This window comes from Rhincodon typus, chromosome 24 (genome assembly GCF_021869965.1).
Source record: "Rhincodon typus isolate 14 chromosome 24, sRhiTyp1.1, whole genome shotgun sequence".
Taxonomy (NCBI): domain Eukaryota; kingdom Metazoa; phylum Chordata; class Chondrichthyes; order Orectolobiformes; family Rhincodontidae; genus Rhincodon; species Rhincodon typus.
In genome coordinates, this window is record NC_063355.1 from 45344243 (window position 1) to 45368164 (window position 23922).

Consider the following 23922-nt stretch of genomic DNA (forward strand, 5'->3'; position numbering starts at 1 on the left):
ATTTACTGTCTAATTTAAACATGGGCTGTGTTCCACATTTACTGTTTTATTTAAACATGAACTGTGTTCCACCTTTATCTCGGTTTGGCAGCAGCTGCAGGAATGTACTGTTCCCGAGTGGTGCTGCAATCCGCACATTCGATACACACCATACCCAGTATGTTGAAAGGCAAAAAAATAAAATTTAAAAGTCCACGGAATTGTGGGTGGCCTGTCCAGCTGTCTGAGTATGTTTCGGCTTTGTGGGGGGCGTGTGTGTTTTTTTATTTTGTTGTGGTGAGGGTGTGTTGTGGTGAATGTGCGGGTTGGGGTGGAGGCTGCCTGCCCTGGCTGACGGCCGCCATTTTGTGGCGGTGCGGAGGGAGAAGGAGACGCACACACACACACACACAGGGAGAGTAACCATGGCCCAGGCTCGGGCCTACACCTTCCCCAACCACCGCAAGAAGCAGCAGCAGCAGAAGAAGAAGAAAGAGGACGAGAAGAAGAAGGTGGTGGAGCTGCTGGTTTTCGGTTACGCCTGTAAACTGTTCCGGGAGGACGATAAGGCCCAGTACCACGAGCAAGGCAAGCACCTCATCCCCTGGATGGGAGACCCGGCCCTCCTCATCGATAGGTCGGTTAACCCACTCACACTCACTCTCTCTACCAGCCTGCCTGCCCTCTAACCACCTTCCTCCTCCCTGACGGGGTGGGGAGAGGGGGTGATTTTTTAAAAGAAAACACTTCTCTCTGATTCTAAATTAAACTACTGCGAATGCTGGAAATCTGGAAGAAGCACACATTGTTGGAGCGACTCAGCAGGTTCTGCAACATCAATGGAGAGAGAGAGAAAAACATCTATCGTTTTGAATCAGATGACCCTTGTAAATATCTGGACTCGAGGTTAACTCTTGTTTCTCTCTCTCTCTCTCTCTATAGATGCAGCCAGGCCTGCCGAGTTCCTCCAGCACTTTATGCTTTTTGTTTCTGAGCTACATAAAGTCATGAAAACAGAAATTGCTGGAAGAGCTCAGCAGGTCTGGCAGCATCTGTGGAGAGAAAGCAGAGTTAGTGTTTTGAATCTGATGACCCTTCGTCAGATCTGGACTCTGGTCGCTGGACTTGAAACTTTAGCTCTATTTTTCTGACTGTGCAGATGCTGCCAGACCTGAGTTTCTCCAGTAATTTCTGCTCTTGTTTCTGAACTCTGTCAAGTTGTGGAGACAGAAAAGGCTGGAGAAACTTGGCACCTCTGACGGTGCTGACGTCTCGAGTCCAATAGGTTGGCCAAGGACTGAATCCACTGACCCTTCAGAACAGTCGTGTCACTGAAGGACAGCCCTGAGACACTAACTCTTGGTTCTGTCTCTACAGATAACACCAGACCTGCCAAGTTTCTCCAGTGCTTTCTGTTTTCAGATCTCCAGCACACGTAGTGTTTTGCTTTTATTTGAGCTTATTTCATGTCAGCCGTGACATTTCCTCTAATTAATTTTTCCACCGTGTGGATCTCTGAGGTCTGCTCAGCACGCCAGTCAGCATGGATAGAACAGCAGCATGGCTCAATTTGAACATTGGTCAGCCAGATCATTATGAGCATATCATCAACTTAAAATACATCACTTTTTTCTTAGGGAGGGTGAGTAGGGTGTTTTATTTGTGGCCAAGTGGTCACACTCCCATTGAGTTGGTAGTTTGGGTTAGTGTGTCACTCCCATATATTGGAAACAAACAAAGCTGACGGTCCCAGTGTAGTACCGGGGTGGGTGGGGGAGCGGTTTTTTGATTGAGATGCTTAAAAAAAAGGCCCCATCTTCCCACTCAAGTGTATGTGGAAGATACCGTGGCCACTGTGTCAAAGCACAGGTGTTCCCAATGCCCTGCCCAATATTCATCCTTCAGTGAACATCTTCAAGAAAGATGCCTATGGGATCTTGGTGTTCAAAAATTGGTCACTACAGTTTTTAAAATTGCAACAAAAATGAGTTGAAAAGTACTTCATCGGCAATAAAAATGCTTTCGTATATCCTGTATATACAAGTGTAAGTCTTTACTTTTTAAATCTCTAGGATTTGGGGCCCGTTATCTGTTAGATGTAAGCTGCATGCAGTCTCTCTATTTTATTCTCCATAACCTTTCCTCGCTCCTTTTAGTTTTTCATATATTTATGTAAGTGGGCTGATTGGCCGGTCTCTGTACTGAATATCCTATGCAATTTCTGTTAATTTTTATATAAATATATAAATGTCTCTCTCTGTCACGTAATCCAGAGCTTCTTTCCCCAGTGAATTTGCCAGGTAGTAAAATGGCTAGGAAAAAAAACAGTCCTAGTCATGATTTTGCCACAAAGCGACGGGCCTCCAGTTGACGAAGAGCTTTCACTCTCCTCCACCTCCTCCTCCAGGAAAACGCAGAGCATGGTGAAGCGAGGACATTTACGGCCCATTTGGTTCTTGCTGATAGGTATTTATGTCCTCGGTTTGTGCGCCTGTTTAAAACTGCTTTTGCAGATGAAATGTTGTCAAGCAAGAGTGTCTTTGACAGATAGCAGTGCGAGTGATTGACTGAAACATGCACGGTAAGATTCTTTTTTAAAACAGTGTCAGTACTTGGCAAGCCGGGTGTTCGTTTATATTCTGTTGTCCGTTCAATATTGTGGTGAGGAACAGGATTAATTTTTCTGAATGTACTTTATACCATCTTTTAAAGACAGTCATTGTTTAAATTTAAATTATGTAATATAGTAAGATTTTTCATTTTCATATTTTTATATCATTTGTAATGTTATTGTGATTGTTTCTTTAAATATCACTTTCAGGTTGCCTAGTTTGGTAAGTATGTGATCTGCTCAGTAGAGTTGTTTTTAATTGTATTGACCAGTATCTTCATCTTGCAGGTATGATTGTCGGGGTCACTTACACGACCTCTCAGAATGTGATGCTGAGTACACTTGGAACAGAGATTATCAGCTATCGGAAGAGGAGGCGAGGATAGACGCTCTTTGCGATGAAGAGAGGTATTTAGCCTTGCATACGGACTTGCTTGAGGAGGAGGCAAGGCAAGGTACTATTTGCAAAACAACTTTACCTTTCAGCCAAATTCATGTGAATTTCTGCAAATAATTACAATCTCCTGTAATTTGACCATGCACTCATTTTTTTGATATTCCTTATTTGACAGTATCCTGGGGATTGGAAAAGGCATCCTTCCTTGTCAAAAAGGATCTCAGGAGTAGTTAAATTAGCCTGCGAAAGAGAATTGTTCGCAACTTAGGGCAGCATGGAAACTATGAATTCTGTTTTGTCTTTCTCTTCACTGGGAAAGCTCATTCTCTGCTGATTATGTTTTGAGACTTTTCCATAGTTCTTGTTTAAGTTAAAAATTGTATTTTAAATCTTATCCTTGATTTGTTCTGTACTGCTGCTATAAAAGTCAGATTTTAACTTCTTAGCTTTACGTACATTTTAAATTCACATTTGCTTCTTTAAGTCTAATGCATTTTTCCCTTCTCAAACCTCTGCCTTTTAAGAGGAAGAATATAGACGTCTGAACGAGGCTTTAGCCGAGGATGGCATGTATAATGCAGTTGGGTTTGCATATAACAGTGATTATTATGATCCATCGCAACCAACAGAAGAAGAGGAACTGGGTAAAACAGATGGTAAATATCAAATTGTTTTTCATTTTGTCAAGGTAATTAATGTTTTCTAGAGGCAGTGTATTCAGTTGGAAATAGAACTTTAGGCTAAATAGATCAAAGGATATGGGGATAAAACAGGACCAGGCTATTGAGTTGGATGATCTGTTGTGATCATAATGAATGGCGGTGCAGAGTTGAAGGGCCAAAGGGCCTACTCCTCCTATTTTCTATATTTCCAGAAAAATTGGTTGTGAAACCTTTCTAATCTGCAACTGTTTTTGAAGTGCTTTTTGCTGTTCATTTCAAATACAAATATAGATCTGATATTTGTCCATTTAAGATTTATTTGGCAAACTATTGTGGATATCTCAGTTTATCAATAATTGCAGCTGAGTACTAGTGTACCCATATGAGTGTTTTGAGTGTTGACTCTTGCTATACACTGCCTTTGATCTGTGATTTTGGTAAGTTGATTGTTTCCAAAGATTTTCTATAATAAATTTGCACTTCTGGTAACAAGAATGATTAAATTGCTGGTTTAGTCGATCAAAAATGGGTTGAAGTTTAATTGGTGAAGATAGAGGAAGTCAGTTGTTAAGGTGATATCCATGATGATCATGGAACGTCCTGGTGGCGAGTTTCCTGCCCGTCTGTCCTATGAAGTGTTTCTCGCAGTTGCTGCGTGGTATTTTGTATATCACATTCGTCCTGCTCATTGTGGGTATGGGGTCTTTCGTCTTTGAGAGTAACTGGTGAAGTGTAGCTGTTGGTTTAAAACAGATTATTCTCAAAGACGAAAGACCCCATACCCACAATGATCAGGACGAATGTGATATACAGAATACCATGCAGCAGCTGCAAGAAACCCTACTTGGATAGACAGGCAGGAAACTCGCCACCAGGATACATGAACACCAACTGGCAGCAAAACAGCATGACCAACTATCCCTTGTTTCAATACACTCCGACATAGCAGGGCATCAGTTTAACTGTGACAAGCAAAACAAAGACAAGCATGAGAATTCCTGGAGGGTTGGTTTTCAACCACCAGTGCGATAAACAAACATGTTGAAATAGACTCCATCTACATACCACAGCGGTGCAAAACTGGAAGCAAGACTACCCACCACGATGTACCGGACTATATAAATTCAGGGCGGGACAGAACAACAGCGCTTCAGCGGCTGATAGACAGCACTGAAGATGTCACCTAGAAGGGAGACTAAACGTTTGCACAGAAACCAGTCAGCTCGGCGAACCAACCACAAACCAAGCTACAGATCTTCATTAAAACATTAAATTGCAGATGAATAAATGGACATGTTCATTAACTGCCTCACAGACTATGGATTACAGCTGGTGTGGTAACTGTATGCTCCACATGCATAAAATAGTCAGGTCGAGAGAGATTTTCGAACCTTAACTGAATTAAATTCAGGTATTCAGTGAGAGATGATTTTTGCTTGAGTGCACACTGTATCACATTTAATATATAACTTTTTTATGTAGTTTACTTTGAGCATCCTCACAATCTGTTCCAATTACTTCTCATCCCCCTCTACTAACAACGTAAAAACCATCCTTTTCTAGATCCTTTCAGCTAGAAGACTCCTGTACTGAATTCGAAATGTTAATCTTTTTCGTTCTCTACAGATGGTGCCATACAAGCTGTGTTTCTCCATTACTTTCTGATTTTATTTCAGATTTTCAGCATTTGTAATATTTTGCTTTTATATACTATATCATCATATAATTGTATGTTACTTTGCATTAATAATGTTCTCTTTTTGTCTTTTGCATCGTAGTTGAGAGCGATGATAATGCTGAAGAGAATGAGGAACCATACACTGCTCCTCCTGGGCTACTTGTCCCCTCTGACGTAGAAGTTGTAAGTATCTTGTATTCCTTGCGATTGTTTCCTTAAGAATGTACTTTGTTGGAGTGAGAAAGTGAAATTCATTATCACAAGAAACGTTATATTTGCAGATTCCAGATCAAAGAAACCACATTGTCATCGACTGAATTGGATTTTGAGATTGTTGCATTTATTGGTGTATCTTGTCTGAAGTTTTTGTATCGTTCAGGGGAAACTGAGTTCTATTGGAAATATGTTTTACTTCATAGTTCAGCCAGTCTTTCTGAACTGTATTCTTGAGTTTTACAGAAAATCTCAATGTTAATTGACAGTCACACAGTAACTGCAGATAAGTGGATTCAATAATAGACGAGTTTCCCAGTTTAAAAAAAAGTTCCCAGTGGAACAGTATGTTCTGAAATATTGTTTTGTGGTCTGCAGCATAGTTCTGATAATGGGAAAACAGGGACTGCATTGTGGATTTCACCATTATTCAAGTAAGTCATAGCATCTAGATAAAGTCCTTTGCGTTCACTTCTTGGTCAGTGTTGCTAAATTGATAGACATAAGAGCCACTCAAGAATTTTTGTTTGTCCAATGCATTTTATAGCTAGATATTTCATATGATCAATTCAAAACATGTGATTTAGTCTTGAAAGTTGACGTGATGCCTCACTTGGCATAATTTCCTAATAAAGATATTGATCAAACAGGCTTCGGATTGCCAAGTCTAAGTTCTCATTGAAGAAACTTGGATATAGCATGAACTGTAATTCATTGTGGCTTTAAAGCATGAAGATAAGGAAGATCAGCCGTGATGTTAGGAATCATGGAACAAGTTGGAAGGACTGAATTGCCTCCATGTTTGTATGTATAGGCTAACCACCCTATCAAAATAGGTATTTATTGGCAGATAATTTACTTAAAGTTGTTGGATTGTGTTGCATACTTTTTCCGGGGTAGAAATTTCCAGGTCTGCTGCTTCTAATAGCTTACGTTTATGATCATCCTTTCTTTTCCATGTTAGAAACCTTATTATTTCTAATACGAAATAGAAATCAACCTGTTTAGATGGGTTATGTATAACACAGTCCGAGGCAGGTGTGACTTGAGCCCAGACCTTCTCGCTCAGCGTAGGGTCACTAGCACTGCGCCATAAGACCTGTCCTGATTGCTGGGATGTAATGAGTTATATGATCAGTTTCATCATCATGCAACTCATTATCATCCGAGATGGTTCATTATCCTCTGTACTGTTAAGGCATTTGAAAATGTGGTACGTCTCTGATGTTGAGATTTCTGTTCTTCAGGCATGTTGCACTTTATTGGAAACTGGTTTTGACTGAAAGGTAAAATCTGATTTGACCTGAATGTATAGAATTAGCATCACTTTTAATTATTCAGTAGCTGGTGTTGTGAAAATTTTCTTAAAAAAGGCACATTTTAAGATAACTCTTCCGTTTGATGTTTTGAAATTAGCTAGAGTTTATTCCCTGTTCTTAGAATTGGCATACGTAGTGGTTAAGCTGATGAAAAGTATAAATGTTGATTTTTTTTTTCATAAGTGATTGTCAATGTTACGTTTTATGCAGCACATATGTTTAAAGTGATCAGTCAATGGAATTAAAATGTCAACTTTCTGGGATATGGGCCAGATGCTGGCAAATGGGACTAGATTAATTTAGGATATCTGGTCAACATAGATGAGTTGGGCCAAAGGGTCTGTTTCTATGCTGTATGACTCTATAATTTGAAAACCACGTTCAATTTGACTGAAGTTACCAGTTTAACACCAGGCAAGCTTTCTAAATTTAAAATTTTACAAGTTCAGTAGTTATTTGCAGGACATTGTTCAAGATCTGTCTCACATTTCAGTAAGTACATTGAAACGTTGGAGGGAATGAGATCTTGGAGAGTTTTTTGTTTAGAATTTACAACACAGGAATAGGCCATTTGACCCAGCAGTCTATGTTGGTCTTTGCAAAGGACATATTCCAGTCTGTATAAGTTTCTTGTTTTGTTCTGTGTGCCCTGGTTTCCCAATGTAGATGATTGTTGGTACTTGGCATGCTTTGCCATAGGGTGGTTGAGGCACTTGGGAAAAAAAATTGGTATTTTTGGGCATAATGGATTAATATACTTTTATTGCTGTTGTAGTGCTAGTCATCCCAAACTGTTACAGCCTTTGTAACGGTGGTCATTGGTACAAAATGCTATAAAATTGATCTAGGGATGCTACTAAGCCTAAAATGGGATGACGTGTGATGTGGCAGTCAACGTGTGGTTGTAGTACCATCTGTCTTTTTTAACTGCCTTATAGATGTAGCAGTTAAGCTGCTCGTTGATGGTGATTTGCTAGATGTTGTTAAGTTTTTTGTTTGGTGCTGCTGAAGGACAATGAAAGTGATAAATTTTCCCTCCTTTTGGTTGGTTATTACTTGGCGCTTGGACACTATCAGGCATTGGCAACCTCATTGTTGAAGCAGTTGTGTTCAGATAACAGTTTCATAATTGGGCTTGTGCCAACAGCTCACAAACTGTAGTTGAAATGATAAAATGTAGAGCAGAATGGTCCTTGTGTGAGGGGACATGCAAATTTAAGTTTTTTTTCAAAAAAAAACACCTCATTTCTAACCTTGTGACTGACTGACTGACAGGCCAGTGATGAAGTGACTGAGGATTCCTCTCTGAGGAATTCCTGCAGTGATTCTTTTGACCTGTGATGTCCATTTTCTGACAATCACAAGCATTTTCCCTTGTACAACACCCCTTGTACAACACCAGCTACTGGAGCTCTTCCTCTTTGAAAATGGGCTTTCATTTTGCTTAAGGCATCTTGGTAGCACACCATTAAATATCAGTCTGGTCTGCTCTTACCTGTTCCTTGGTACCTCTTCCTCAAGTCTAGTGTCTATGTTTATGCCTTTTAAGGGCAAGATAGATAACAAGTGGAAATGAAGATATATAGTTATTGGAGAAGACTGAGACAGTGGAATTAATTTTCAATTCTTCTAGCAAAGAGCTGGCACAGACAAGGTGGACTGAATAACTCCCTGCTAGTCTGGACGGAGCAGTCAGAGGGCAGAGCAGCAGCAGCACAGAGTGGGTATAAAACTAACTGAGCTTGGGGCACGTTGTAGCTGTGAACAAAACTGGAGTGAAGTCGCAGGGAGCCTGTGACCTGATTAGCTGGTAGGAAATCTACACTAAATTTGAAAAAGAACACAGCAAAAAAGTATTAGTAAATTAATTAACTCTTAAATTTATATAACTTAATGTAATTAACTAAGTAGAGATGGTTGGGCAGGTAATGTGCTATAGCTGTACGATGTGAGACCTTCCAGTTCCCATTGCGAGTTGCAGTAACCACGTCTGTAGCAAGTGTTGGTTGCTCGAGGAATTTCGACTTGGAGTTGGTGAGCTGGAATCAGGGCTTCAAACACTGCGGCACATCCAGAATTGGGAGAAGTACCTGGACGTTTTGTTTCAGGAGGCAGTCATACCTGGTAGATTAAGTAGTTCAAATTCAGTCAGTGATCAGGGACAACAGGGTATGATTGCAAGTGAGGCAGGTAGGGGGAATCCTGAATTCCCAGGAACGGAGGACCTTCAGCTCTTGACCTTGTCCAACAGGTATGAGGTACTTGCTACCTGTGAGGATGAGGAAAAGGGCTATAGGGATGATGGACCAACTGCCCACTGGACCTTGGAATAGGAGGCCATTCAAGAGGGGGGAGCAAAAAGACAAATGGTAGTTGTAGGGGACTCTATATTTAAGGAGAATGATAGCATCCTTTGTAAGGAGGATTGGGAGTCCCGCATGGTGTGTTGCCTGCCCGGTGCCAGGGTGAGGGATATCTTTGACTGGCTTGAAAGGATATTGGAGCGGGAGGGGGAGGATCCAGTTGTTATGGTCCATGTTGGGACAAACAGCATAGGCAAGGCTAGGAAGGAGGATGTGTTTGGGGATTATCAAGCACTAGGAACGAAGTTAAGGAACAAATCCTCAAGGGTTATGATCTCTGGATTATTACTCGGAATATGGGAAGGCAGTGGCCTAGTAGTATTATTGCTGGACTGTCAATCCAGAGACCTAGATATGTTCTGGGGACCAGGGTTTGAATGGCGCCACGGCAGTGGTGGAATTTGAATTGAATAAGTATCTGGAGTTAACAATCTAATGATGACCATAAATTCATTATCAATTGTCAGAAAAATATCCATCTGGTTCAGTAATGTTCTTTAGGGAAGGAAACTGCTCTCCTTACCTGGTCTGGCCTACATGTGACTCCAGACCCAGGGCAATGTGGTTGATTCTGAACTGCCCTCTGGGTGATTAGGGATGGGCAATAAATGCTGCCTAGCCACCTCAATGGACCCCAGAGTTTAAAAACCAGGCGGGAAAACACATCGACGCTTCATCGGAGGCTGCACTGAGGATGTTACCCAGCATGGTAACGAAACGTCTGCAAAACAAGAAACCAGCTCGGCGAGCCAACCAACCTCAACACCCACAACCTGAGCTACAAATCTACTCCAAAACGTTAGAAGGCGAAAAACTAGACCTTCTTGTGCGCAATAAGGCAGGGCAGGTGACTGAAGTAAAAGTGGGGGAACACTTTGGGTCTAGCAATCATAATCTATTAGTTTCAGAATGGTTATGGAAAAGGATAAGCCTTGCATAAAAGTTAAAGTTTTTAATTGGAGTAAGGCAAATTTTAATGGTATGAGACAAGAACTTTCAAAAGTTGATTGGAGTAGACTATTCGCAGGTAAAAGGATGTCTGACAGTTGGGAGATGTTGAGGAATGTGATGACGAGAGTTCAGAGGCATTTTGTTCCTGTTAGAGTGAAGAGTAAGGCTGGTAAAATTAAGGAGCAATGGCTGAATAAAAATATTGAGGTTCTAGTCAAGCGTAAAAGAGAATTTTATTTAAATATAGACAAATTAGTTTAATTGAATCTCTTAAGTATGCCCTTACAATCTTTATATTGAATAAGAGAAAGCAGGAAGGCAAGGAGGGGATATGAGATAGCATTGGCAGATAAGGTTAAGGATAATCCAAAGAGATTCTACAAATACATTAAGAGCAAGAGGGTAACTAGAGAGAGGGTTGGGCCTCTTATAGATCAAGGAGGTTGTCTTTGTGTTGAACCCCAGGAGATGGGAGAGATACAAAATGACTATTTCGCGTCAGTTTTTACTGTGCAGAAAGAAACGGAGTCTCGGGAATGCAGAGAAATAAATTTTGATGTTTTAAAAGCAGTCCACATTACAGAAGAGGAAGTTTGGGAGGTCTTAGAGAATATAAAGGTAGATAAATCTCTGGGACCTGATCTGAAGTATCCCAGAATGTTGTGGGAAGTAAGGGAGGAAATTATGAGACCCCTTGCAGAAATATTTGCATCATCTATAACTACGGTTGAGGTGCCTGATGACTGGAGGATGGTTAATGTTGCACTTTTGTTTAAGAAAGGTGGTGAGGAGAAATCGGGGAATTACAGACCTGTGGGTAAATTGTTTGAGGTGATTATAAAAGGTAAAATTAATGGACATTTAGAGAGACACAAATTGTTTAAGGATAGTCAGTTTGGTTTTGTATGAGGAAAATTGTGTCTCACAAACTAGATTGGGTTTTTTTGAGGCAATTACCGAAAAGATTAATGATGGCAGAGCAGTAGACATTGTTTATTTGGATTTAAGTAAAGCCTTTGACAAGGTTCCGCATGGTAGACTAATTAGTAAAATTAGGTCACATGGGATTCGGGGTGAGCTTGCCAATTGGATACAGAATTGGCTTAACGGCAGGAGACAAAATAATGGTGGGAGGGTTGCTTTTTGCACTTGAGGCCTGTGACCAGTGGTGTTCCACAGGGATCGGTTCTGGGTCCTCTCTTGTTTGTCATTTATATAAATGATTTGGATGAGAATAAAGAAGGCTTGTTCAGTAAGTTTGGGGATGACACCAAAATTGGTTACATTGTAGACAGTGAAGAAGGCTTTCTAAGACGAGGAAGGAATCTTGATCAAATGCATCAATGGGCTGAACAATGGCAGATGGAATTCAGTCTGGATAAATGTAAGATATTGCATTTTGGTACAGCAAGTAAGGATAGGGGTTATACAATTAATGGTAGGGCTTGGGTAGTGTTGTAGAACAAAGGGACCTAGGGGTACAGGTACATAATTCTTTAAAGTTTGTGTCACATTTAGACAGGATGGGCAAAAAAGCATTTGGCATGCTTGCCTTCATTGCTCAGTCCTTCAAGTATAGGAGTTGGGGCAAAAACAAAGTTGCTGGAAAAGCTCAGCAGGTCTGGCAGCATCTGTGGAGGAGAAAACAGAGTTAACGTTTCGGGTCCGGTGACCCTTCCTCACAACTGATGGTGGCTGGGAAAACGTCAGTTTATATGCAGAAAATAGGCAGGTGGGTGGGGTAGGGAGTAAACGATAGGATAGAGCCCAAAGAGAGAGAAAGACAGTTGGACAGACAAAGGAGACGCTAATGATCAGGCTGGGAGGGTGAATAGTTGTTAATGGGGACTGTTAGTGACTAACAACAGGGGGTGTGTAGTGGCAGGCTATGTAGTAACAAGGCCTGGTGTGTGGGGTGGGGGGATGGGACATGGGAGAGTTTAGGCCCTAAAATTATTGAACTCAATATTGAGTCTGGAGGGCTGTAGGGTCCCCAAGCGGAAAATGAGGTGTTGTTCCTCCAGCTTGCGCTGGGCTTCACTGGAACACTGTAGCAAGCCGGAGACAGAGATGTTGGCCAGGGAGCAAGGTGGTGCACCGAAGTGGCAGGCAACAGGTAGTCCAGGGTCTATTTTGCGAGCAGAACGTAGATGTTCTGCGAAGCGGTTGTCAAGCCTATGCTTCGTTTCCCCAATGTAGATGAGACCACATTGTGAGCAGCGAATGCAGTAGACTAGATTCTTGGAAATGTAGGTGAAGTGTTGCTTCACCTGGAAGGTATTTTTGGGCCCTTGGATACTGAGGAGGTAGGAGGTAAATGGGCAGGTGTTGCACTTCGCCGGTTACAGGGGAAGGTGCCGTAGGGCTGTGGGGAGGTGTTGGGGGTGAAGGAAGTATGGACCAGGGTATCCCAGAAGGAATGGTCCCTGCGGAAGGCGGACAAGGGAGGGGAGGGGAATATGTGTCTGGTGGTGGCATCTTGCTGGAGGTGGCAAAAATGGCGTCAGATGATCTTCTGGATGTGGATGCTGGTGGGATGGTAGGTGAGGATAAGGGGAACCCTATCGCTGTTGCGGGAGGGAAGAGAAGGGGTGAGGGCAGAAGTACGGGAGATGGGTTGGACCCGATTGGGGGCCCTGTCGACAACGGAGCTGGGGAATTCTCGGTTGAGGAAGAATGTGGACATTTTGGAGGCTCCCTTTTCGAAGTTGGCCTCATCTGAACATATGCGACGGAGACGGAGGAACTGAGAGAATGGCATGGAGTCTTTACAGGAAGTGGGGTGTGAGGATGTATAGTCCAGGTAGCTGTAGGAGTCGGTGGGTTTATAATGGATACCCCCGCTGCTCACAATGTGGTCGCCTCTACATTGGGGAAACGAAGCGTAGGCTTGGCGACGGCTTCGCAGAACATCTACGTTCTGCTTGCAAAATAGACCCTGGACTACCTGTTGCCTGCCACTTCGGTGCACCACCTTGCTCCCTGGCCAACATCTCTGTCTCCGACTTGCTACAGTGTTCCAGTGAAGCCCAGCGCAAGCTGGAGGAACAACACCTCATTTTCCGCTTGGGGACCCTACAGCCCTCCAGACTCAATATTGAGTTCAATAATTTTAGGGCCTAAACTCTCCCATGTCCCATCCCCCCACCCCACACACCAGGCCTTGTTACCACATAGCCTGCCACTACACACCCCCTGTTGTTGGTCACTAACAGTCCCCATTAACAACTATTTACCCTCCCAGGCTGATTGTTAGCAACTCCTTTGTCTGTCCAACTGTCTTTCTTTCTCTTTGGGCTCTATCCTATCGTTTACTCCCTACCCCACCCACCTGCCTATTTTCTGCATATAAACTGACGTTTTCCCAGCCACCACCAGTTCTGAGGGTCACCGGACCCGAAACGTTAACTCTGTTTTCTCCTCCACAGATGCTGCCAGACCTGCTGAGCTTTTCCAGCAACTTTGTTTTTGTTCCTGATTTACAGCATCCACAGTTCTTTTGGTTTTTATTGGAGTTGGGGCGTTATATTGAGGTTATATAGGACATTGGTGAGGCCTCTTCTGGAATACTGTGTCCATTCCGGTCACCCACTTATAGGAAAGATATTATCAAGCTGGAGAGAGTTCAGAAGAGATTTCCTAGGATGTTGCTGGGTATGGAAAGTTTGAGTTATAAGGAAAGGCTGGATATGCAGGGAGTATTTTTACTGGAGCGTAGGAGGTTAAGAGGTGACCTGATAGAAGTTTATAAAATAATGAGAGAGAGAGAGATGGAATGATGGTAGTTGTTTTTTCTCTAAGTTGGGGAATTTCAAGATTATGGGGCACATTTTTAAGGTGAGAGGAGAGAGATTTAAAGGGCATGAGAGGCAAATTTTTTACATGGGGTGGTTCACGTGTAGAGTGAACTTCCTGATGAAGTAGTGGATGTGGGTACAATTACAACATTTGAAAGGCATTTGGATGAATATATGAATAGGAAAGGTTTTGGGAAATATAGGCCTGGAGCAGGCAGGTGGGGCTAGTTTAGTTTGGCATTAAGTTTGGCATGGCCTGTTTCCGTGCTGTATGAACCTGTGACTCTATAATGAGGGGAGAACTTGTAGAAGCATATAAAATGATGAAGGGAAGAGATAAGATAGAAGCAGGGAGGATGTTTCCACTGGCGGGTGAAACTAGAACTAGGGGGCATAGCCTCAAAATTAGGGGGAGCAGATTTAACAACTGAGTTGAGGAGGAACTTATTCACCCAAAGGGCTGTGAATCTGTAAGATTCCCTGTCCAGTGAAGTAGTTGAGACTTCCTCATTGAATGTTCTTATAGCCCAGATAGATAATTTTTTGAACAGTAAAGGAATTAAGGGTTATGGTGAGAGGGTGAGTAAGTGGAACTGAGGCCATGAAAAGATCAACCATGATCTGGTTCAATGGCAGAGTGGGTTCGAAGGGCCAGATGGCCTACTCCTGCTCCTGGTTCTTATGTTCTAATATTGTTACCTATGGCTCTGGAAAAGTCACGTGAATAGTTTTAAACTTTAAGCTTGGCAGTAGTTTGCTCTTCCTTGTGCTTTTATCCTAGTGAGCTGTAAGTAACTGAGTTGAGGCATTATGAGAAAAAGCTTGAACACTTTAATAGAGCCTAAGGCAGCTGGTGGTGACAGTGGGAGTAAGTTTCCCATGGCAGTAACAGGAACAGGCTGCAAGGCAGTGAGAGCAGGCAGCCCGCAGCACGGTCAAGGTTGACCCTTGTGAGGAGTGCGGGTCCTGCGTGGCCAGGCGCTAATGGACTGTGGTGTTGAACTGTTAGCTGTGTTTCTTTGTTTTTCCACCTTTTAGTAAGAAGGACTGAATTGTTTAACTTATTAACTTTGTTTTCCCTATTTTTCTGCTTTGTACCTAAGATTCTGTACCTAGGTACCTTTGTACCTGAGATGGTGCTGTAAATGGCCATTTGTAAACTTTTTAACTGTACTCCTGTGAGTGCATGTGACAATGAACCCATTTCAATTCAGAGCTGTGGCATCCTTGAAAGGTTCCTGACAGAAATACGGTGAACGTGTCAGAACTGTATTAGTGTGTTGCTTTTGTACATTGCATGTAATGGATTTTACATAAGGATAGTATATCCATCGAATAGCTTATGGCAAAACATTCAGGTTAAATTATAGTGGGATATCACCAATTTTCAGCTTTTGTTTGATTTGTTACAGGAGGAAGAAATAACGAGCAAAACTGCCAATTTGTGTATTTGAACACAGATGCAATAAAAACAAACTTGCACATCTACTAGAAAATAATGTTTCATGATGAAAAACAAATTTCCTTGGAATTTGTTTGACCTAATTATGGTTATATAATCATCAGAAAATGTTTTCCAAATTAACCTACCAGTATTTTTAGATTCCATTGCATTGATTAAAATATGTTAGTCACAAATGCGTATGCATACATAATGATTGGTTCCTGAGATTGAATTCAGAGTATTGATCCAACTAACAGACATATTCAGGATTATAATTGAATTCTGTCTACACCAATAGTCGAAAATTACATTTATGTCTTCTAGTTTTAATACTGTTGTCTTATGAATGCAAGTGTTTGTGATATGTACACATTTTTTGTTCCTCCAGCCTGCAACATCCAAAATGCATGCCATCATTGAACGTACAGCAAAATTTGTCTGCAAGCAGGGCACACAATTTGAAATCATGCTGAAAGCTAAACAAGCCCAGAATTCGCAATTTGATTTTCTGCGTTTTGATCACTATCTGAATCCATACTACAAGCACATACTCAAAACCATGAAAGAAGGGAAATATGTTGTTCAGACAGAAAAAAGAATTGAAGAGAAAAGGAGTAAGTTGAACTATTTCTGATCACTTTTCATCAACTGATTCCAAATGGGATCCTACAATTTGATAACTTTTGCATTCTGTGAATTTGCAAGATTTACTGCTTGAGAAATAAGCCCAATTTTTATGGGGATGAAGCAGGCAGAGGGATTGATATTGCATTTTTGTATGTAAATTGAAAGTATCCAGTGAGCCTTGAAATTGGTAAGTGACCAAGTTGGGGCTGTGCACATGTACACGATGCAGCTTAGCTAGATAGTCAGCATGGATTTGTTGGAGGGCCATCCTGTCTGACTAATTTAAGTTTTTTTGAAAAGATGACTAAATGTAATTGATGAGGGTAGTGCAGTTGATGGACTTCACTAAGGCCTTTGACAAGGTCCCACATGGAAGGCTGGTGAAAGAATGCATGGGATTCAGTGAAAGTTGGCAAACTGGATCCAAAATTGGTTTGCAAATAGGAGGCAAAGGGTGATGATGGAGGGTTGTTTTTGTGATTGGAAACCTGTGATCAGTAGTGTAAAACAGGAGTTGCTGCTGAAACCGTAAGACCCTTGCTATTTGTTATGTTCATTAACAACCCGGATATGAATGTCAAAAGTATCATTAGTAAGCTTGCAGATGACATGAAAATTAGTGATGTTGTTCACAGTGCGAAGAATGGTCTTTGGCTACAGTGTGATATTGAACAGCTAATTATTGGGCAGAACAATGGCAAATGAAGTTTAACTCTGATAAGTGAGGCATTTTGGGAGGTCTAATAAGGGAAGGAGAGTTCCAGGGAGTTCTGAGAAACAAAGGGAGCTTCATGTACTAGTCCATAAATTCATGAAGATGTCAGCACAGCTGGTAGGGTGGTGAAGGAGGTATCCAGGATTCTTGCTTTCATGAACCGAGCAAGGAAATCTTGTTGCAACTTAAAATTACAAATTAAACATTGGTTAGATCATAGATGGAATATTCTTTTTTTAATTCATTCACTGAATGTGGGCATCGCTGGCTAGGCCAGCATTCATCGCCCCATCCCTAATTGCCCAGTTGAGTGTCAGTCACATTACTTTGGGTCTGGAGTTATATGTAGGCCAGGCTAGGTAAGGACAGCAATTTTCTTTCCCTGAAGGATGTTAGGAAACCAGATGGGTTTTTCCTGACAATCAGCAATGGTTTCATGGTCATTATTAGACTTTCAATTCCAAATTTTTTATTGAAATCAGATTCCACTGGTGGGATTCGAGCCCAAGTCACCAGGACATTACTTAGGTGATAATACCACTAGGCCATCACCTGCCCCTGTTCGTTTGTGGTCACCACACTATCGGAAGGACGTGATTTGCACTGGAGAGGGTGCAGAGGAGATTCACCAGCATGTTGCCTGTGATAGAAAGATTCAATTATGAGGAGAAACTGGATAAGCTGTGTTTGCTTTCCTTGCTGGAACACCCCTCCAGCAGCACTTCACATGGACAACACTACTTTTTAAGGACCTAAGAGATTGACAGTAAATTATCCATGCCTGTGATGTCCACATCCCGTGAATGAATTTAAGAAGTGACAGAGAGGATCAATAGTGTAATGGAGAGCCACTGTCCATAGTGTTCCACATTTTTTTTCCTAACAGTGGATTTTATCAAGAGCTGAGGTGCTGAATGTCATATCCTATTCTTAAAAAATGAAGAGGCTGAACCAGGCAGTTACAGAGCTGAGTTATCCCCATGTCAGTGGGAAAACTGCCAGAGGCCATAAAGGGTAGCACTATATATTTAGAAAGTCATAAGCTAATTTAACGTGGGCAGCAAGGATTTCTAAAGGGCAGGTTGTGCTTGCTTAATCAAATTAAGAAAATTAGAAAACATAAGGAAATGTAATGGATTTTCTGTATTTGGATTTTATAAAATCTATATTATAAAGTGTTGCATGATTTTTGTAAGAGAAATTAATGTGGTACCAAAAACAGATGAAGGTTAGCAAGGAGGGAATAGGATTAAATTATTTTTGAATTGGTGATACGTGATTAGTCTGCCACAAGTCTCTTGGAAATTGCTAGTTATTCAGACTTATTCATGATTTGCACGCTGAACTGATGTTAAGACCTTTTAGACTGTGTTCAGTAGAGTAGTATGGCAAACAAGGTTTCAGCAAGACGCAGGCAGGATTTGGTAAAGGTATGGCAAATGCAGTTAAATTGCCATAAACTGGCAAGAGTGTAGTCTGAATAAAAGAATAGAGAATGGAAATCTAACGTTAAATAGCAAAATTCTTTATGATGTGGAGGAACAAAGAACTGAGTTAGAAATGCAGTGTTCTATAGAAAGACTGTGGAAATGTTAGTTTTTCAAGAAAGTTTAGGTGCCCTTGTTCAGGACTTACAAGAGGTTAACATGCAGGTACTGCACCCAGTTAGGAAAGCAAAGGATATGCATTATAAAGACTTTTAAGAACAAAGAAGCATTGCTACAATTTCTTTGATGAAATCGCATCTTGATTACAATGGGGTTGTAAGAGTTGGCGGAGTGCGAATATTATCCCCTGTCTGGAGTAACTGAAATTAAGTCTCAATCTCCATGAAGAGTTGGCATTTAGGACTGAGGTGAGGAGAAATTTCTTCACTCAGAGATGATGTGATACTCTCAAATTTTGTGCCCCATGTCTTTGAATATCTTCAAGTCCAATTTTAATACATATTTGGATACACAGGCAATCAAAGTATATGCACTAGAAGGTGTAGCTGATGTAGAAGGTCAGCCATTATTGAACAATGGAGCAGGTTCAAAGACCAAAATGTTACATTCTAAAAGCGTGATTGCATTTGGAAATATTACTAAAAGGATCCATGGAATTCTGTAGAAGAGGTTGATTAGACTGCAAGTGAAGTAGCTGATGCTTTCTTGAACACTCATTGCAGGAAACATTGGAGTCGTGGAAAAGGTACAATTTAGATTTTTTAAACTACCTACATAACACTGCAGTTTAAAAATGTAGTATATTGTGTACAGGGATTTGGAAAATCTGGGAGAGATGACCGTGTTTATACAAATACATGTCTTTCAAAATAGCAACAACATTGAGAATGTTGCATTAGTTATGTCAGGAACCTATAAGGGAAGTGGAAGAGCATTCAATAGAAGCATTAAATTTATAAAAATAAAAGAATACTTTTACCAATGGTTGGTGCGTTGTGAACATTTGTAACTGAATCCTGTTAGTAATTGAAGGATATAAAGAATTTTCGGTGTATAATGTCTTCCCCAAATAACAGTAGAGATCAAGTAATTAATTATTTAAGAATAGTTAGATAGTTTTGTGAATCCACAAAGGAGGGGAGAGTTAGAACTATAGAAAGGTTACAGCACAGAAGGAGGCCATTTTTCTCATTGTGCCTCTATTGACTGAATAAACTTGTTTGCCCATTCTAGTGCCACTTATGAGTACCTGTTCTGTATCATTGCAGTTCACCCCTTTGGGTGCGGGTTCAAGTTCCTTTACGTGGAGATGGTGCGATAGAGAGGAGAGGCAAGCAAAGGGATGGTTGATAGGCAGAGAGGGGGATTAATGCTGAATTGTTGCTAATGAGAAGTGAAAAAAGTTAGCTATGCTGGGAGTAACCCGTACAGAACAGGACCTCAGAATGTTGGGAGTCCGGGTAATGAACCTGAATTCCGATCATCTGCACAAATGCCACCATTTCCCAGATGCTTTCAGTTCTGATGAAGGGCCACTGGACTCGGCATTAACTCTCTTTTCTTGCTAGAGATGTTGTCTGACCTGTTGAGTTTTTCTGGCACTTTGCTTTTTTTTTCATACCTCCAGCATCTGCAGTTCTTTATTTTCCTTTAGAAATTCACTTTTCTCAGTTATATACTAAGTAGTGTGGATGGGAATGTAAAATACCATGATTGATGGCAGCAAACATATGCATTAGGAGAGGACTAAGCAAGTTGGTCCTTTGAACCTTTTCTTTTAAATTTATTCATGGGATGTGGGCCATCTCTGCTAGGCCAGCATTTATTGCATTTACAAGATGTTCTTGGAAAAAGTGGTGAGGTATCTTTTGAATCGCTGCAGTCCTTTTGCTGTAGGTCGACCCGCAATGCTGTTAGTGAGGTATTCCAGGACTTTGACTCAGTAACAGAGAAGGAATGGTGATATATTTCCAAGTTTGGATGGTGAATGGCTTGGAGGAGAACTTGCAGCGGGTGGTGTTCACATGTCCTGTCCCTCCAGATGGTAGTGTTCGTGGGTTGGAAGTTACTGACGAAGGAACCTTGGTTAAACCTGGTAACATCCAGTATGTTGATAGTGGGAGATTCAGTGATGGTCACTGAATGTCAAGGGATGCTGCTTAGGTTCTCTTTTGGGATGTTCATTGCCTTGATCAAATGCATCTCCTTCATTCTCTTGGGGAGTGCATTTAAGATTGAAACCATTGGTTCTCAACTCAGCTGCCAACAGGAGCAGTTTCTCTCTACCTACTCTGTTCAGACCCCTAATGATTTTGAACATTTAATAAATGTCCTTTGCACTTGCTTTTCTTTAAGGAGAATAGCCTCAGCTTTTCCACGTAATGAAGTTTCCTATTCCTGGAACCGTTCTTGTATAAATTCTTACTGCACTTTATCATAGAATCATAGAATCCCTACTGTGTGGAAACAGGCCCTTTGGCCCAACAGGTCCACACCGACCCTTGGAGCATCCCACCCAGACCCATCCCCTATAACCCACACACCCCTGAACACTACGGGAAATTTACCATGGCCAATCCACCTAGCCTGCACATCTTTGGACTGTGGGAGGAAACCGGAGCACCCGGAGGAAACCGACGCAGGCACGGAGAGAATGTGCAAACTCCACACAGACAGTCGCCCAAGGCTGGAATCGAACCCGGGTCCCTGGCGCTGTGAGGCTGCAGTGCTAACCACTGAGCCACCGTACATATCCTTCCTACACCGTTCTGTCCAGGGTTGGTTGTGGCCAAACTAACACTTTATACAGGTTCATTCAAACTTCCTCGCTTTCATCCACCGTGTTTTTATTTATAAAGTACAAGATTTTGTATATGTTTAACTAATTTCTCAACCTTCTTTGTCACTGTCAATGATTTGTGCATGTGTATTCCCAAGTTGCTCTGCTCCTGCATTCCCTTTATAATTGTATTCTATAGTTCTGATTGCCTTTACAGATTCCTCCCATCAAAATATTAGCATTTCGCACTTCTGTGCTTTAAATTGTTCCGGCCATGTCTCTGTCCATTCTACCAAGTTGTCAGTGTCCCCTTGAAAACTGTGATCGTTCTCTTCGCTGAAAAATTGGAAAAGTCCATTTCCAAAGCGGTCTAAAAGTCTGTTCACAGTTCACTGATCACACATTGCAGAATAAATCAAAAAGACCAATTAAGGTGTTATCCTCTGCATCTGGAGGACTACACTGTAAATGGGAGGATGCTTGTTATATCTATGCAAAGCCTTTATTAAATTTGACCAAATTTCAAGTATTGTACATAGCTTCAGGCACTACACTTTAGACCTTGGAAGGAGTGTATTGTAGTTTCAGCAGATGGTTACCCAAAATTCTAATTTTCCCTGGATTATGGAAGTTTGTTCCTATGTTAAAGGATGAGTTGATTGAGGTCTTTAGGATTTTGAAGGAATTGATAGGGTTGGTAGGTACAAACCTTTTCCGCTGGTGGGATGTGTAGCATTAGCGTAGAACCAGAGCCAGATCATTCAGGAGGAAAATTAGAAAACCTTTCTTCACACAGTGGTTGGTAAAACTGGAACACTCCCACGTAGAACAAGCTAGCTTAATTAACATTTCGGATCTGTGATTGACAGACAAGAGGCTTAGAACAGAGATGGGTGGATGAAGTTAAAATATAGATCACATTTCTTTGATTTCATAGAAAACCAACTGAATGGTGAACTCCTGTCCCAGTCTGCATGAAGCACAATTGATAGATGAGAGGCCCCTGCTCTATGACATAATTTCAATAATTTGAGGATTAATACAGCTTGCATATCAGTGTTGGATCTTTGATTATGTTTGTACAAGAAAACATTGTTATGACTACCAATGTTGTCATTAAAGCTTATGTAAGGAGGAAGAAGCTGTGACCTTGGATGTTATTATTGAAGCTTATTTTAATCTTGTTAACAGAATCTGTAACAGAGTCAGGTGAAGATGATGATGATGACAATGATGGCTGTTATCTCCATCCTAGTCTTTTTGCATCTAAAAGTAGCTCCAGGTTGGAAGAACTCACAAGGGTGAGTATCCTCTTGGTATGATTTTACAGTGGCTTCATATCAACACGGTGTATAATTTGATTTTTGGTAAGTTAAAATGACTACAAGTCAGATTCAAACAGTGACTGTGCTCAATCTGTGATATGTTTCGAATTTGGTGGAACCATAAAATGTTTATACTGTATATGTATGTGGATAAAGTGAATGTAATGGGACTATTTACCTTAAGCAGTTGGTGACTGAGCATAAAAGGGTCAAAAGATTGGAGGAGAAATCGGGAAAAGTATTTTCACCCAAAGGGTGGTAGGGATCTAGAACTGCCTAACTGAAAGGGAGTAGGGGCAGAAACATCTCATTTAACATACCTGGATTTGCCCCTAAAGTGAAGTAAAGTGCAGGACTATGGACCTTATGCTGTAATTTGGGATTAGACCGAGTGGTTTGTGTTTTTGGCTTACATAGACGTGATAGGCCAAATGACGTTTTTGTGTGCTATAAACTTTCTGTGATTCAAGAAAGTCAAATCGTGTTTACAATAGTTTTATCCTGCTGTAAATTGAAGTAGAAAGCTTATGCTCCAATTATACAGGGAGCTGATCAGACTACATCTGGGGAATTGTGCACAGTATTGCTCACGTTATTTGTGGAAGGATATAAATGCTTTGGAGGCAGTTCACAGAAGGTTTACCAGGTCCAAACAATGTTTGGAATGAGGAGTTGTCTCATGAGGAAAGGTTGCGAAGGCTGGCTTGTATCAGTTGGAGTTTAGAGGAGTGAGAGGCAGCTTATTGAAATATGTAAGATTCTGAATGGTCTTGATAGGTAGATATTATGGAGCAGTTTCCTTTTAATGGAGAATCTAGATCTAGGGGTCACTGTTTAAAAATCCAGGTCATCGATTTAAGTTTGGAAATGGATTTTTTTTATTTGAGAGGTCTGAGTCTTTGGAACTCTCTTTCGAAAAAGTTGGTGGAAGCAGAGTACTGGGAATATTTTTTAGACTGTGATAAATTCTTGTTAAACAAGGGGGTGAACAGTTTTCGGGATAGGTGGGAATGCAGATTCGAGGTTGCACTTAGATCATCTATGATCTTATAGAATGTCAGAGCAGGGCTTGATGTGTCAAATGGCCTACTTCTGCTCCTAATTTGCATGCTTGTATGGAAACAGTGTATTGTAACCTTAAATTTTGATTGGCAGGAGAGTACATGTTGATGTTGAATATTTCATTTCAGCCTCTGAAAGTAATGGATCCAGACCATCCCCTTGCGGCTTTAGTACGCAAAGTACAAGCAGATGCCAAAAATGTGCAAAAACAGCAAGAATCTGACAACTCGGAAGCAGCAGCAGCTGCAGTAGAATACACTGCTGCAGATTGTAAGTATGCAGAGAAGTGCTGGCATTTCAATTCAGTATCTGAAATTAGACTTAATGGCAGTTTAATAGATTTTTTTCCCCTCTTCCAGCTTTCTGTCATTATATCTTGACGACATTCATTCATGTGTAAGCCTCTTCCATATGTGGCATGTGCTTTTTTTAAACACGTTCATTTGCGGAGATGTTCACATTGTCGGCAAGATCAGCATTTAGCACCACCCTGACAGCCCTTGAGAAATTTGTGGTAGTGTGCCTGCTTGAATTAGCAGAGTTTGGGTTTGT

At 41.2% G+C, this 23922-nt stretch overlaps 1 protein-coding gene across 6 annotated transcripts in view; it reads left to right on the top strand.

Moving 5' to 3' along the window:
- The first annotated feature begins 320 nt into the window (after positions 1 to 320).
- LOC109916224 (splicing factor SWAP) overlaps positions 321 to 23922 on the top strand; it is a 108323-nt gene continuing 84721 nt past the window's right edge. For 4 of the 6 annotated variants that reach the window (XR_007264702.1, XM_048611776.1, XM_048611777.1 and 1 more), the window contains exons 1-7: positions 321 to 616; positions 2879 to 3045; positions 3512 to 3643; positions 5428 to 5510; positions 15803 to 16028; positions 22175 to 22284; positions 23499 to 23640. Coding sequence is in view for 5 of the 6 variants with exons in the window: in XM_048611776.1 (XP_048467733.1) it covers positions 405 to 616; positions 2879 to 3045; positions 3512 to 3643; positions 5428 to 5510; positions 15803 to 16028; positions 22175 to 22284; positions 23499 to 23640 (1072 nt within the window). In the remaining variant the exon portion in view is untranslated. Of the gene's footprint in view, positions 3046 to 3511; positions 3644 to 5427; positions 5511 to 15802; positions 16029 to 22174; positions 22285 to 23498; positions 23641 to 23922 lie in introns of all 6 variants that reach the window. The other 2 variants (XM_048611778.1, XM_020515938.2) reach the window with 2 other exon arrangements.